Genomic DNA, 16,800 nt, shown 5'->3' with positions numbered 1-16,800 from the left:
TTTTCTGAAAAAGGTAATTCTCCATGGAATTCAAGATATGCTTAAATTCATGGATTTATTATTTATCATTTAATATAAAAGAAATTTAAAATAAAAAAATTATATATATATATATATATATATATATATATATATATATATAATAGCATTCAATATTAAGATATTGTATTTTTATGAATAAAAATTTATGAATTCTCAGAAGCAGAAATCACTTGTTTAAAGGAGGAAAAAAATGCTTTCATGAAAATTTACACTTTATTTAGTTGAAGTAAATTAAAGTAAATTCAACTTATCGAAAAGTGCAAACTTGTGTAATTAATAAAGTGCACTTTTCTTATTAAATAAAATAAAGTTTATTAATTTAATATTTAATTATTATATTTTAAATTAGTATATATTTAATTTCTTATAAATATATAAATATAATTATACATATATATATATATTTAAGAAAAATATACTTACATATTTTAAATCAAATGAAACCTTAAAAATAAGTAAAAAGAAACAAGAAAAAGGATATAATGCCAAGGATGAAGAAGTGGTAATTTGATTAGGAGAGATCCTTCTCCAATTATGTCCATAAAATAAGGAAACCAATGCACAAAAATAAGGTAATAAATAATAATTTTTATGTTAAATAAAAGAAAAGGCATAATAAATAAATTTATATGGTAATTATGTGTATGATATTTTAAGTTGTGATGTGAGAGGGATATAGTCTAGGTTCTCTTCACATTTAATCTGTGGGTCCCAATACTAAAACCCTTGCTTCTCTCTTAGGAAAAAAAAAAAACCAAAAGCACTTTCAGACACTTGTTTGTACTTTCTCTTTCAACAGGAAGAAGGAGAGAGAGAGAGAGAGAGAGGATGTGCTTTATAAGATCTCTTCAACAAATATAATTCTCTCCTTCTTCTTTTTCTTCATCTTCTTCTCAGTGGGTCAAAGCTCAGCACAATATCTGCACTCTGTTTTTTTTTAGAGGGTTTTGTTTCTTTTCTTTTCATTTCATTTTAATGAAAAAACGGGTTTTTTCTAATCTAGAGATGATTTAAGAGGGAAATTAAGTTTATCAAGAATCTAAAAGATTTATTTTTGGCTTTGGAGGCTGATGAAGCTTGGATTTTGGAGGGTTTGGCACACGGGGGATTCACAAGGTGTGTTCTTTTTAACTCCCCTTTTTCGTGGACGTTTCTCTATCTCTAATTTGTCATTTTCATTTTCTTCCTTTCCTGATACTAGTTGCTTTCAATTTAGATTTCTCTCTCTCTCTCTCTCTCTCTCTCTCTCTCTCTCTTTTTCATTTTGTTGTTCTTTGGTACAAAAAATAAAGAAACATTTGAGAAATAAGCTATAAGAAGTACAAGGCAGAAGAGAAATGTGGGGAAAAGAAGACTAGTCTATTAGAGGGGGAAAAAGAGAGAATTATTGTGGAATTATGGAGTTTTTGTCAGGTCGTTGTGCAAGATCTTGAAATCTAGAAGTTACTGTTGTTATTTTATACTGAAAAATAAAGGTGAGTATTTTGGATCTTCAACTACTTCTGGTGGTTTTACAATAATTGATGGTTTTTGAGGCCATGCCAGAGTAGTCTTCTCCTGTTTTTCTGCTACTATGAATTCTAGAATCTAAGGGGTTTCTAAGATTGAGGAACTTTGACAAGAATGTGTTGAGCAAGTGTTGACTTGGGTGCAATGTTAAGAGCATTAGCTCCTGGAATATTCTTTCTGATATCATATATTATGATCTCGGTCTCTGCCCTTGACAACGAGTTTGTTAATTGTAACTGCGATGATGAGGGTTTTTGGAGCATACATAGCATTCTGGAGAGTCAGAGGGTCAGTGATTTCTTGATTGCAATAGCGTATTTTTCAATACCTATCGAACTTCTTTACTTTGTTAGCTGCTCCAACTTTCCATTTAAATGGGTCCTCCTTCAGTTTATAGCTTTTATAATCCTTTGTGGATTGACGCATTTGCTCACTGGATGGACCTATTATGGGCCTCACTCATTTCAACTGATGCTGTCTCTCACCGTTGCCAAATTCCTTACTGCTTTGGTTTCATGTGCAACTGCAATAACACTTTTGACTTTGATTCCTCTTCTTCTCAAATGGAAAGTAAGAGAGCTTTTCTTGAAGCAAAATGTGTTGGAATTAGACCAAGAAGTTGGTATCATGAAAAAGCAGAAGGAAGCGAGTTTGCATGTCCGAATGCTAACCCAGGAAATCAGGAAGTCCCTCGATAAGCATACCATATTGTATACAACTTTGGTTGAGCTTTCTAAGACTTTGGATTTGCATAATTGTGCTGTATGGATGCCAAATGAGAATAGAACAGAGATGAATCTCACCCATGAGTTAAAACCAAGTTCTAAACGTTATCACGCTTCTATTCCTGTCAATGACCCGGATGTGTTAGAGATAAAAGATGCCAATGGGGTAAAGATTTTGAGGCCAGATTCGGCACTTGGGGTGGCAAGTGGTGGTGGTACTGAAGAGGCAGGTGCTTTGGCAGCAATTCGGATGCCAATGCTTCAGGTTTCAAATTTCAAAGGTGGCACACCTGAACTAGTGGATACTTGTTATGCTATACTTGTTTTGGTTCTTCCAGTTATGAATTATAGGGCTTGGACCTATGAGGAAATGGAAATAGTGGAAGTTGTTGCTGATCAAGTGGCTGTGGCATTATCTCATGCTTCAGTTCTTGAAGAATCTCAGCTAATGAGAGAGAAGCTGAGCGAGCAAAATCGTGCTTTGCAGCAAGCTAGGAAGAATGCTATGATGGCAAGTCAGGCAAGGAACTCGTTTCAGAAGGTGATGAGTCACGGGATGAGGAGGCCGATGCACTCAATTGCGGGCCTACTTTCAATGTTCCAAGATGAGAGCATGAGCTTTGAACAGAGGATTATTATTGATACATTGATGAAAACCAGCAATGTTGTTTCAACTTTGATTAATGATGTGATGGAGATTTCAGCAAAAGATAATGGAAGGTTTTCATTAGAAGTGAGGCCTTTCCGTTTACACTCTATGATCAAGGAAGCTTCTTGTCTTGCTAAGTGCTTTTGTGTGTATAAAGGCTTTGGTTTTGAAATTGACGTTCAGAGTTCTTTGCCTGATTTAGCGATAGGGGATGAGCGGAGGGCTTTTCAAGTGATTCTGCATATGGTTGGATATCTATTGAATGCCTATGATGGAGGTGGGACTGTCATATTTCGGGTTTTCTCAGAGAGTGGTAGTGAGGGCAAGAATGATAGAATGTTGGGGATGTGGAAACCAAATGCTCCTGAGGAGTATGTGTGCATCAAGTTTGAGATCGAGATTAAGGGTGGAAGTTCTTTGTCAGATGGATCAGTCTCAACCACACATTCTTCTGGAAGAAGGCAAAACGGTGATGAAGTTAAGGAAGGCTTGAGCTTCAGCATGTGCAAAAAGCTTGTGCAGGTGAGCACTCTGAAATGTTGTCTAATGTTCCTTTCCTTCTTGTTGATGCTGTGCTTTCAATGATTGTTGCAATATCTGCAAAGTTAATTAGGGAAGATAATCCCATAGGATTGAAATATTGTTATTTTGTTCAATGATATCTAGACATGAATATTTTTTTTCCCATAGAGCATTGCTGTTGGTAAAATGTATAAAAGAATGGTTTGTTGCCTATAGTGTTAAATGATTTTTTTTTTTTTTTTTTTCCGAATGGATTGCATTGAAACCATTTTCCTGTCATGAGAGATACATGACTTTCTTTTATGGACAACCTTTTTCCCTAGTTCTATATCTAGACATGAATATTTTTTTCCCATAGAGCATCGCTGTTGTTAAAATGTATAAAAGAATGGTCTGTTGCCTATAGCCTTAAATGATTTTTTTTTTTTTTTGAATGGATTGCATTGAAACCATTTTCCTGTCATGAGAGATACATGACTTTCTTTCATGGACAACCTTTTTCCCTAGTTCTATGTCGGAAAAATTGAAGTTATTTCTGTGCTACAATGAGATATTGTCTTGTTTTCTTTAGACGGTAATTTTTCTTTGCATGAAGCTTTATTTTTCCTTAGGCATCCAGACAAGAAACTGGTGAAGCCTTTACAATACAAGGTTTTGTTTCTACTGGTTCATGAGTCAGCTAGATAGAAGCCTTCTTTTTTTCTTTGTTTTTTTGGGAAATTAGGCTTATTATGTCTTTAGGGTAGCCTAAAGGGAAGGCCCACAAAATTGGATTATATTCCCTGTGAACAGAAGGATACTAAAATGGAACCATAAATATATATTTGGCATTACATTAATCATGTATACAATCCATCACTTGCTAAAAACTAAGACTCACTAAATGAAATTAAACTCATACCTTCATCAAAGTAAATTTCTCTATGGCCACAAGGAATTTGTTCAAAATTTGACTCAGTATTTTCATTGAATCATTCAGGCTCAACTGTTTTCTGCATCTCCTGAGTAATCACTTTCACTCTCATTTTGTATTGTTTACAGCTGCAGGAATGCCTCACCCCTTTTTCCTTGAGTGAGAAATATAAAATTTGATTTTTCTTGGGAGTATCCAATTACATTTAGGAATTCCAGTGTCTTTAGTACCTGGAGGCTAATATTCAACATTATTTCTTGTTGATGATGCTTTGTTCATGCCCCATTTGTTTCTTCATCTGTAAAATAATTTCATGTCTGCAGATGATGCAAGGTAATATCTGGATATCTCAGAACTCTCTGGGTTTTGCACAAAGCATGACTTTGATTCTCAGGTTTCAAATCCGACCTTCTTATGGAAGAGCCATATTTGCCTCTGGAGCTGCCTCAGAACAACCTAATTCCAATTCTATGTTCAGAGGCCTCCGGGTTATATTTGCTGATGATGATGATGTTAATAGGACTGTGACCAAGAAGCTGCTTGAGAAGTTAGGTTGTGAAGTGATTGCTGTTTCATCTGGATTTGAATGCCTTAGTGCTCTTAGTTCTGCTGAAAATTCTTTTGGAGTTGTTATTTTGGATCTTCAGATGCCTGAAATGGATGGCTTTGAAGTGGCAATGAGAATCCGAAAGTTCCGAAGTCGTAATTGGCCATTGATTATAGCCTTGACTGCCAGTGCCGAGGATAATATTTGGGAGAGATGCCTACAGATGGGAATGAATGGAGTGATTCGAAAACCTGTTCTCTTACAAGGAATGGCTGATGAACTTCGAAGAGTTCTGCAAAGGGCAGGTGAAGGGTTGTAACTTGTAAGAGTAGGATATTCAGATAATCTTGCATTGATTTATAAAAATATCTTGTGGGGTCTTGGTCATACCACCTTCAAGATCCATCATGGAGACATCAAAAGCATTTATATGATGGTATACAAAATGTAAACATTCAGTTTTAGCTGTCCATTTTCTTCATTGTGCTCTATGACTGAAGTTCATAGAATGAATTATAACTTGATGTGAAACTAGTCAAACTTTTATCTAATAGTGAAACAAAGGATAATTAATATGATTCTCAACATTGAAGTAATACAGACAAACCGTGTTGACTGTTGTCTTGAAGTCTTCTGAAAAATTTTCTGAATTTTAACTGTCGGCCTCCGATGCATTGGTGGATTATAGTTCAACTGATGTGGAAGTCTGGGGTCTTCTATTAGGAGTATTAAACTTGAGGGATTTGGATTAAGAAACCTATTCAAAAGTATATGTGTCCTTGCAGAATTATATATGAACTCCAGTCATGAATCATAAGCCAAATACAATGTAAAATTTAATTTCATGATCTTTCTGATTCTTGGTTAAAGTAGCAGAACCCCAGTTCTTATGAATCATAAGCTAAATACAATGTACAATTTAATTTCATCATCTTTCTGATGCATGGTTAAAGAAGCAGAACTTGAAAGTGTTGTAGTTGTCTACTTCTCTTATTCTATGTTGCAAGTAAACTGCTATTTATGGAGGTCATTTAGTTTTGTTACTTGCAGAGAAAAGCAAAAGAAATTTTCTGCATTCAGAAGAAGAAAAGGTGGCCACTTTAAAATGATAACATTAGAGACTGACAAGGGCATATGCTTGGTAATGCTAGGACCTCTCATAGAGCATGGAACTTTGTTTGACATATTAAGGAAAACATGACTGGTTGAAATCTATGATATTTGTTACCATGTCCCTAGTGCTTCCAATTGATATGATGGGTAGGTTACTCTCCTTAGGTGATCAGATGTATAATATAAAAGGCTGTTCTCTGATTTTTCAAGCAATTCTTTGTGGCTGATAGAGGTGGTGATTTACAGCTGCCGCCTTATATTTTCTTGGTCTTGAATTCTTTTTAATTTTTTTTTAACTAAATTTTCACTCGCATGCCCTTTGTAACAAGTAAAAATTAACAAGTAATGCTTGTTAGAGTTGACACTGATACGAGTGTTGTAAGCATGTCCTGCATTTGTAACAATTAAAGTCTAGTTTGGCGTTGTGGGCTAGAGAATTTGCATGGAAGTCGTGCATTAAATAGTAATTTTTTCAAAAGAAGTTCTATTTCTTAGCTTATTTAGAAATTAGATTCTAGTTATTTGATACAGTATATCCCACATTGCCTGAAGGTTCAAATTGATTAACCGGGTGTCCTAATAATGATCAGGATCGAGTCCGAGATTCAGACATATGAAAGATTCGATCATCACACATTAATAATTTGAATGCAAATGCCTAACTGAATACAGTTTAAATCCAATACGAACTCCATCAACTGGGGATAATTTTCCCACGTTATTTAAAATTTCAGATTTCAAATAGAATTTCTTTCAGACAGAAATTTTTAACATCTATTTTTTTAGCACTAGCAGGAATCTATTTGATGCCTATAAAGGTGACTAGTTAAATATATTCTTTTCTCTTAATCAATTGTATAATTTCAGAATTCTCGTTATTGACTTAATTATCCAAAAAGTTGTCAAAATTAATTTATTCCTTTTTATATTGCAGGTTCAGACTCGTAAAAAATACCCCCAAACAGCATCATTATTGTAGACAACCAAAGTGGTTCTATGTTAGTGGTGGGATTGGGGGTGCATAATGTTTGTTTCAAAAGATACCAAGCTTTGGTGTTAAGGTGCTTGGAAGCAGTAGCAAGTATTGTCAAGCAGATGTAGGATAAGTGCAAGTGACTAAAGAAAATTTGGACAAAGCTTGGAATTGGAGGAACGTCACTATAAAGTTGGTCCTTTTTGTTGGTCATGGACCCATGCTTCCAATATTCTCACCCTGTACCCATTTTTAATCAAAGTAACTGTTATTTTTGTGGCTTAAATTTTGGATATATTTTTTTATGGACCTGATTTGTGACCTGACCCGAAGTTTTTCGTGCTGCGATCAGATTGGGATGAAAAGTGAGATTTGTGGTGGTAGCAGAGGGCACAAGTCTATAGGCTTGGGCCCGAAGTCCACCACTGATCTCCTTGGGGTGTGGGGGCAACGCTCCCGCGGTATAAACCAGTATAAATATTGTAATATTTTACCCTTTGTGGTAGAGTTGTGAGATATTCAGAAAATACACTGGGGTTAGGGTTTGAGAGTTCTGATTGATTGTATCTTGCTCTTTTCATCATAGTAGAACCTTTTTCTCTTGTCTTGCCCGTGGACGTAGACCTTACGGTTGAACCACGTTAAATTCTGTATTATTCTTATTCTCTTTTCAATACTATGTGATTGTGCGATTTGTGTGTGTGCCTTAGATTTGTGTGCTTGTTATAACAAACTTATATCAGAGCTTTGTGTGCAAAACTTAGGGTTTACAGATGGCGTCATCTTCAACGAAGTATGAGATGGAAAAGTTTGATAGTGGATCGAGTTTCAGTCTGTGGAAGATTAAAATTAAATCTTCCTTGATCCTATAAGGTCTATAGAAGGTAATCGAGGATAACTTTCCAAAATGTATGAAAGAGGCGGAGAAGGCTGATATAAAGGAGAGAGCCTTGAGTGCGATTTTCATGAGCGTAACTGATAATGTCCTACGCGAGATTGCTGGAGAAAGCTCAACATCTATGGTATGGAAGAAATTAGAGGAGCTATACTCTGCCAAATCGCTGACCAACCACCTATATCTAAAGAAAAGACTTTACAATATGAGAATGAGCGAAGGTACGCCCATTAAAGAACATCTAGATGAATTCAATTCAATCATTATGGATCTGAAGAATATTAATATTGAGATTGATAGTGAGGATCAGGCTCTTATTGTGTTATGTTCTTTGCCACCCTCCTATGAAACTTTTGTTGATACTCTGTTGTATGGGAAATACAGTATTTCACTAGACAATGTTAGTAATTCTCTAAATCGAAGGAGTTGAAAAAGAAATTTCCAGATAATAGAGAAAGATTTGAGGGGGAAGGTTTGGTGAGCAGGGGAAGAACACATTCAAGGGAGGGTTCTTCCAACAAGAAGAAATCTAAGGCCAGATCTAAGTCAAGAATGAAAAAGGCCAACTGTTTTGAGTGCAGAGAGCAAGGTCACTACATGAGAGACTATCCCAAGTTGAAAAATAAAAAGGGAAAGCAATCAGAAAGTTGTGCGAATGTGGTTGATAGTTTTATTGATTCTGATGGTGATAATAGTGTTGGAGAAATTTTATCCGTGAGTTCAGATAATGGACAAAATTTCTGGATTCTTGATACTAGTGCTACTTATAACATATGTCCACACAGAAATTGGTTTGTCACTTACAAATAGATGAGTGGCAAGGTGTTTCTAGGCAATTATCGTGTATTATCTGTTGAAGGAATTGGTAACATCAGATTGAGGATGTTTGATGGCGTTGTCAGAACTATAGAATATTGACATGTTCCAGGACTAAAGAGGAACCTGATTTCTCTTGGGACACTTAACTCTCATGGATTCAAATACCATGCAGAGAATGAAGTTCTCAAAGTGTGCAAGGGCTTTATGGTACTCATGAAGAGCTGTTTGGTTTCAGGATTATATTTTCTTCAGGGCAGTACAGTTTCAGTGTAAGCTGCAGTAGCATCCGGAAGCAATAATCAGAATCAGACTCAATTGTGGCATATGCGTCTTGGTCATATGAGTGAAAGAGGATTATCTGTGTTAAGCAAGCGAGATTTGTTGGACGGGCAGAAAATAGAATCTATGGACTTTTGGGAACACTGTGTGTTTGGCAAATAGACTAAGGTGAAGTTCAACAAAAAGGCAATACGCAAGACTAGAGGAACGATGGATTATATCCACTCAGATCTATGGGGTCCTAATAGAATCCCTTCCAAGAGTGTTGCTAGGTACTTCATGACTTTAATTGATGAATACTCTTGGATGGTGTGGGTGTATTTTCTGAAAACAAAAGATGAGGCATTTTCAACCTTTATAAAGTGGAAGACGATGATTGAGAAGCAGACAGAAAAGAAAGTCAACCCTCTTAGAACTGATAACGAGTTAGAATTTTGAAATCATGAGTTTGATGCATTCTGCAACAATGAAGGTATAGTGAGACATCGCACTTGTACAAGGACACCACAACAGAATGGTATTGTAGAACGCATGAACAGAACACTTTGTGACAAAGCACGAAGCATACTCTCACATTCAGGATTAGAAAAGGATTTCTGGGCTGAAGCAATTAACACAACCTGTTTCTTGGTTAATAGATCTCCATCTACTGCTATTGAGTGCAAAACTCCTTTTTACATCTAGTTCGGTTCACCTGCTGATTACTCTCAGCTGAGAGTATTTGGTTGCCCTGCTTATGCTCATGTGAGAGATGGTAATTTGAGCCGAGGGCAAGAAAATGCATATTTCTAGGGTACGCATATGGAGTGAAAGGCTACAGGTTGTGGTGCAATAATCCAAAGTCTCTAGGATTAATTATTAGCAGGGATATGACATTTAATGAGTCTGCTTCAATGGATAGTCAAAAGGAGAAGTCAATAACATAATCAGATCACGGTGTCAAAGAACAAGTGGAGCTTAATATTGATACTTCAGCAGTTTAGTCCAGTGATTCAGAGGATGAGGTGCAAGATCCCGATCAACAAGAGGATGCACCTGAGCAACAACAACAGGAATCGTATAGCATTGCAACTAGTAGAGAGAGAAGATAGATTAGACCACCACAGAGATATGCATATGCATAGCTAGTTGCATTTGCCTTATCAGTTGCTGAAACAATTGATGTGCATGATCCCAGCAATTATAGAGAAGCTATTTCTTATTCAGATGCAGATCAGTGGATCGGTGCTATGAGTGAAGAAATTGAATCTCTTCACAAAAATCAAACTTGGAAGCTTGTAACATTGCCTAAGGGACAAAAAGTGGTAGGTTGCAAATGGGTGTTCAAGAAAAAGGAAAGCACTCCAGGAGTTGAAGCACCTCGATATAAGGCACAGTTGGTAGCAAAAGGCTTTACTCAAAGGGAGGGGATTGACTTTAATGAAGTGTTTTCTCCAGTTGTGAAGCACAATTCTATCAGAATCTTACTTACTATGGTTGCTCTTCATGATATAGAGCTTGAGCAACTAGATGTGAAGACAACATTTTTGCATGGTGAGTTGGAGGAGCAAATTTATATGAGTCAACCTGAGGGATTTGTCATTCCAGGTATGGAAAACCGTGTTTGCTTGCTTAAGAAATCTTTATATGGTCTGAAACAGTCTCCTAGGCAGTGGTGTAAAAGATTTGATACATTCATGGTTCGTAATGGCTTTAATCGTAGGTCATATGACAGTTGTGTGTATCATAAGAAGCTTTCAAATGATTCCTTTATTTATTTGCTGTTGTATGTGGATGACATGCTTATTGCTGCTAAAAGTATGTCACAAATTAACATTCTGAAAAAGCAGTTGAGTGATGAGTTTGAGATGAAGGATTTGGGTGCTGCAAAGAAGATATTGGGAATGGAAATTACCAGGGATAAAAGTGTTAGGAAGCTTTTCTTGTCTCAATAGGCCTATGTTGAGAAAGTGCTTAAGCGTTTCTGTAACACCTCTATTTATATAGCCTTTTATATTTCACTATTCTGGTGATCGGTGTTGGTTTGGATAATTTAGGGGATTAGAACCACACTTAAGACAACTAGATAAGCCCTAAACACAAATAATTAGTAATTGTCAATTAGTTAAATATAAATAAAAAAACAGAACATAAGAGGTTAAATGAATCGAGAGTCACAGCGATGGGTGACCTTCTCGGGAAGGATTGCGAAGTCGATTTAGACTTAAATTTCGAACTGTAAAATGTGACGCCGCGGTCCTTAGGATTATTGCAAACACAGTGGAAAAGAAAAAATCATGAAAAAAAATTGTTAAGCCAGTCAAATAATTAGGTTAGGAATCTGGAAGAAATATTAAATTATTTGCAAAGCGGGTCGAACCGGCGAGAGGTAATTTGGTCAATTGACCCCGAGAGCTGACTCCTGACCTAACTGTCAAATAAAATCGCAGAAAAGAAAATTTTAAAATCGGGAATTAAATTAAAGAACTAATAGAAAAGTAAAGGAAAAAGAAAAATAAAATAAAATAGGAGTATGACATCATGCATGACCTAATTACTTTAAATTTGTAAATTATAAAAATTAGAGATAATTGTGACATAAATAAAGTTAAAATTAAAAAGAAAAACAATTTTTTTATCCTCTCATCTTCTCCTTGTCGTCCCTCCCTTTCTCTCTCAATTCTCTCATTCCTTTCCACCATTAACACCCATCTCAAGCTTTCAAAACCTTGATTTTATTCTATAAATTCCCTAACTCCTTTAAGTAAATCTTATTCTTAGATCTTGACAAGCATCTTGTGAACAAAAAGGAAGAGGAAAGTGGAGAATTGAAGAACTAGTGAATTCACAAATTGAGGTAAGTGTAACTTCAAGCTTAGATTTTTATCAAATGCATGAATTTAAGTTTAAATGTGATGAAATTTCATTAGAAATAAAGAAAAGTATGCTTGAATAATGGGAGTGAGAATTTGGCAGCCATGGGGTTAGGAGATGTTGAAGTGTTTTAACTCAATTAATTATATATGTAAGCTTGATTAAGCATGTAAAGATGATTATAACATTTTAATTGTATGAATTATGAAGAATTTAGAAAAATTAGGGTTTGGACCTAGGGTTTTGGAAGACAAAAATTGGAGAAATGGTCAAATGGTGTGTTTGACCTTATTTGAGCTAAAAAATGGTCATTTGTGACCAATTGGGATATGTTGGAAGTGTTAGAATTATGTTTAAATTCGGATTGGATGTGGTCAGTTTGCAGACAGCAGGACCAAGGTCCCTTTCAGAGACCAAAACTGAAAATTTACGATCTCAATTGGTGTGAGGCCAATTGGGAACGAAACTAGACACAAAATGACACATTTTTTATTTAGGAATCATGCTCAAAAAGTGACCAAAACCTAGTGAACAAATTGACCAAATCCAGATTAGGCAATCTGACCTGTACAAAAATGACCAAATGATCAGTATTTGTTCATTTGGCCATAACTTGGGCTAGGCAGGTCTAAATAACCTGAAATTTTACCAGTGGAAAGTTGAGATATAGACCTAAAACTTTCATGAAGAATACAAACCCAAATTATACATTTAACCAAGTCATTTAGCCACCCAAAGTTGGTAACCTAAAACTGCCAGAACCAGAATTTGCCCAGAAAATATGGGTTAAGTCCAATCTGGCAGTCGTGATTCAAATGGCTATAACTTGAGCTAAAAAACTCCAATTGGAGTGATTCAAAAAGTAAAATAAATTAAGACAATATGAAACATTTTCTATGAAGAAAATTTTGCCAAATTCTAACAGCAAAATGACTAATGAAACAGTGTAACATAAGACACCAAAACTGAAAATTTACAAATTTACCTAAAAGACTTAAGTTATGAGAAAACAACCAAAACCAATAAAATTGGTGATCAAAATGTGGTATGTGAGTATAGTTAGAATTTCTATACCCATTAAGCCTTAGAAAGTCAACAAATTGACTTAAATAGTAACCCCGAAATACAAAATTTAAAGAACGCCAAGTTTAGCATATTAAAGCTAGGTATAAGTGAATTTGAATTTATTTTTGGATTTATAATGAGTTATGATACTGAAACACTATGAAACTGTGTTTCAATAGAAAAGAATACCGGGAAAGAACCCGAGGGATCGAGTCAAGGTTAAGAGGCGACTCGCTTAAGGTTTGTGCACAACATCAATATGTTTTAAAATTCATTTACAAAGTGCATGAAATGTGTATTATGCTTTTGCTTTGAATTGTTGAAAGTTTATTTTTGTATGTTTGAAATGACAATAAATGTTTAGTAAATTGTTAAGATAAGTTTTGAAACCACAGTGTCATGACCATATATTTGAACACCTCACTAGCATGACTAGTGGGGAAAATCAGTTTTGAATTTTGATTCCTTCTCTGGCTGAAGTGTTGAGGTGTATGCCAGTGGAAGAAGAAAAAGAATGGGTTTCCATATATTTGAGCTAGCTAGCCTTATGATGTGACTTCTCCTTAGCCTCTGGCTATTGAGATTATATTTGTTTCGAATGGTATGATATAACTGTGTGTTTTTAAAAATTTTTTTTGAGACTTTTGCAATGAAATTGTTTGGATTAAAATCTTATAAATCATGTTTTGAATTTATATTTCATGTTCAGTTTAATTTTTGAATAAATATGATTTAAATTCCGCATAAAGATTATTTTAGTATGTTGTGTACCACTGAGTCCTAGTACTCAGCGATGGCTGTTATTGCTGTCGCAGATATAAAGACTAGAGGAGCAGCAGAGTAAGCTGTTGAGGATTGAGGAGCTACCTGCCTTGAAGTCTATTGGGTATATTTTATACCCTGATTGTAAAAATTATTTTGATGTAGGTAAATGTATGTAACTATATGGACATGTAAAATTGGTTATGAGCAGTTGTATGAAGTGGTATAAAGTTGTATAAAGTTGTATAAAGCTTGTGATAAATTTTGGTTTGGATTTCTCTTAATGTAAATTTTTGGAATGTTTTATATAAATTGTTTTATCTTTAATGAAATATGAATGAAAATATTTTGTTTTAATTTGAATGAAATTAATTGGTAGTATTTTGATGATTGTTGAATTTTGAAAATTGAGAAATGATATTGAAATTGGTTGGGATGGTTGTGAAATTGATGAAGTTGTTGAGATAAATCTTTGGAAGTGTTTTTACAGGTATTTGAAGAACTGTTTTCTCAAAATACAGACGACACTCTGCTGAAATTTTTATAAAATTTGTTGAAAAATAAAATGGGACAAAAATTTTTACTAGTTTTAAATCTTCGAATAAATGATTTTAATACCTATTAGAAAATTCTCACCACTTATAAAAGTAAGAAAATTGTTTTAAAATCCCTTGTAGGGTACTTAATGAGTTATCGGTAGGTGAAGTTCGGTAGTTCATTAGGTATTCTACGGGATCATATTATGCCTTACAGAGGGGTAAGGTGTGACAGTTTCAACATAAATAATGCTAAGCCTGTGACTGTTCCATTTGCTACCCATTTCAAGTTATCTGCAGACATGTCACCAAAAACAGATGAGGAGATGAAGCAAATGTCTAGTGTTTCCTATTCGAGTGCTGTTGGTAGCATCATGTATGTTATGATATGCACCCGACCTAACATTTCACATGCAGTTAGTGTTGTGAGTAGATACATGGTGTGTCCTGGGAAAGAGCATTGGCAGGTAGTAAAATGGATTTTGAGGTATTTGATAGGTACTACAGATGTTGGTCTAACATTTGACAAGGCCAAGATGAGTGATTCAGTTGTTAGCTATGTGGATTCAGATTTTGCAGGGGACTTAGACAAGATGAGATCTTTGACAGGTTATTTGTTTACTCTTTCTGGAAGTGCTATCAGTTGGAAGACAATATTGCAAGCTACAGTTGCTTTGTCTGCCACAGAGGCTGAATATATGGCCTTAACAGAGGCAATATAGGAAGTTTATGGTTACAAGGTTTGGTGGGTGATCTTGAGTTGATACAGAACAAGGCAACAGTATTTTGTGACAGCCAGAGTGTAATACATCTCATAAAAAATCAGATGTACCATGAGCGAACTAAGCATATTGATGTCAGATATTACTTCATTTGGGACATTATATCTCAGGAGACTGTAGTTGTGCAGAAAGTCTCTACACATGATAATCCAGCAGATATGATGACCAAGGGAGTCCCAGTCAGCAAGTTTAGGCATTGCCTAAACTTGGTTGGTATTTGTAGTGCTCAATAATGCCCTTGCGAGGGCATATGACAAGACAGAGTATTTTGTGGTTATTTTGTTGATGATAAAGGGAATTCAAGCTAAGGGGAAGAATTGTTATTTTTGTGGCTTGAATTTTGAATATATTTTTTAATGGACCCGAATTATGAACAGACCCGAAGTTTTCGTGCTGCGACCTGATTGGGATAAAAAGTGAAATCTGTTGTGGTAGCGGAAGGCATATGGACCAATATAAATATTGTAATATTCTACTTTTTGTGGTAGAGTTGTGAGTATTCGGAAAATACACTGGGGTTAAGGTTTGAGAGTTCTGATTGATTGTATCTTGCTCTTTTCATCATAGTGGAACCTTGTTTTGTCTTGCCCGTGGACGTAGACCTTACGGTTGAACCACGTTAAATCCTGTACTATTCTTCTTCTCTTTTCAATACTGTGTGATTGTGCAATTTGTGTGTGTACCTTAGATTTGCGTACTTCTTATAACAGTACATATGTTATATCATACTACAATTCAATTTAGAATTAAAATTAGATCAAATTGAATTGACTCAATTTGAATTACAACTGATAAAATTAAATGAATTAAAATTAACTCATGTTACTGTCACCACACGCCTCCAAAGAGAAGAAATGAACGAAGAAGAAGCAGAAGCAGAAGCAGAATACTTCTCCAAGGACTTCGAATGGGATCATTAAAGGAGAAGAACGTGTTGATTCAAAGGCATGGCAAAGGTTCCACATCCGTCACTCCTGTGACAAATTCTTCAAGTTAGTGGCAATAAAAGCATCATCATTTATGCTTGCGATTGCGGATGCCACTGATATATTCTCAGTCCAAAACTGTTTTAAGCCATTCCATTGTGATTTTGCTTTCACTGTCTTTCCCAAGTGGTTGCTTTGCAATTCTTGCTCACTAATTCCTCCACCAGAAGAACAACAGGAATGATTCTCCTCAGGTTCTTTAGTTTCTTCTTCTTTTCTAATCAATATAAACTGTCGTCAACCGTGGCTGAATTTTAATTTTTGGAATTTCTGTTTCCTTCTCAGATGTTAAATAGACAAATGCAATAGATGCAAGTGGTTCATATTGGTCGGAAGAAGGTGGCTGTTCCATTGGTGGGGTGGATTTTGTTATCTTGGTTTGCCTTATGCTTTATCTAATGTCAGTAGAGCCATTAGGCTTTGGGATATACCTTGAATACATATCAAATAAATTACTAAATGATATCTGACTTAAATTTTTGTGCACCACTATGGTAAGCATTCGGTTCAAATCGAAATTATAAATATTAAATTATAAATTTTAAAAATTGAATCAAACCGAATCACTCTATTTCAGTTCGATTCGGTTTAAATCAATTAATTTTTTATTTTTAATTAATTTTTTAATTTAGACTTAATTTTTAAGTTATTTAATTTGATTTTGACCTTGATTTGAATCTAATAATTATTAATCAATAAAATTAAATAATTTATATATATATAATTATATATAATTCATAAATTTTCTATAAAAATAAATCAAATAAAAATTTATTAAAATTATTCGATTCGATTCGATTTAATTATTTTTTTTTTCTCTTCAAAACAAA

The 16,800-nt window shown here is 34.9% G+C and overlaps 1 protein-coding gene across 2 annotated transcripts; it reads left to right on the top strand.

The window, feature by feature from the left end:
• The first annotated feature begins 806 nt into the window (after nt 1-806).
• LOC110663076 (protein EIN4) lies at nt 807-7,695 on the top strand. Of its 2 annotated transcripts, XM_021822284.2 has the most exons (4): nt 807-3,447; nt 4,684-5,212; nt 5,958-6,048; nt 6,955-7,695. In XM_021822284.2, the coding sequence occupies exons 1-3, from the start codon at nt 1,696-1,698 to the stop codon at nt 6,014-6,016; spliced, it is 2,340 nt and encodes a 779-aa protein (XP_021677976.2). In that variant the 5' UTR covers nt 807-1,695; the 3' UTR covers nt 6,017-6,048; nt 6,955-7,695. The 2 variants fall into 2 exon arrangements, with proteins under 2 accessions (XP_021677976.2, XP_021677977.2); XM_021822285.2 differs by lacking the exon at nt 5,958-6,048 and having other exon boundaries at nt 808-3,447.
• Nucleotides 7,696-16,800: the final 9,105 nt, after the last annotated feature.

This window comes from Hevea brasiliensis, chromosome 5 (genome assembly GCF_030052815.1).
Source record: "Hevea brasiliensis isolate MT/VB/25A 57/8 chromosome 5, ASM3005281v1, whole genome shotgun sequence".
NCBI lineage: Eukaryota > Viridiplantae > Streptophyta > Magnoliopsida > Malpighiales > Euphorbiaceae > Hevea > Hevea brasiliensis.
The sequence above is the reverse complement of the archived record's forward strand: the minus strand, read 5'-3'. Positions and strand labels throughout refer to the sequence as shown.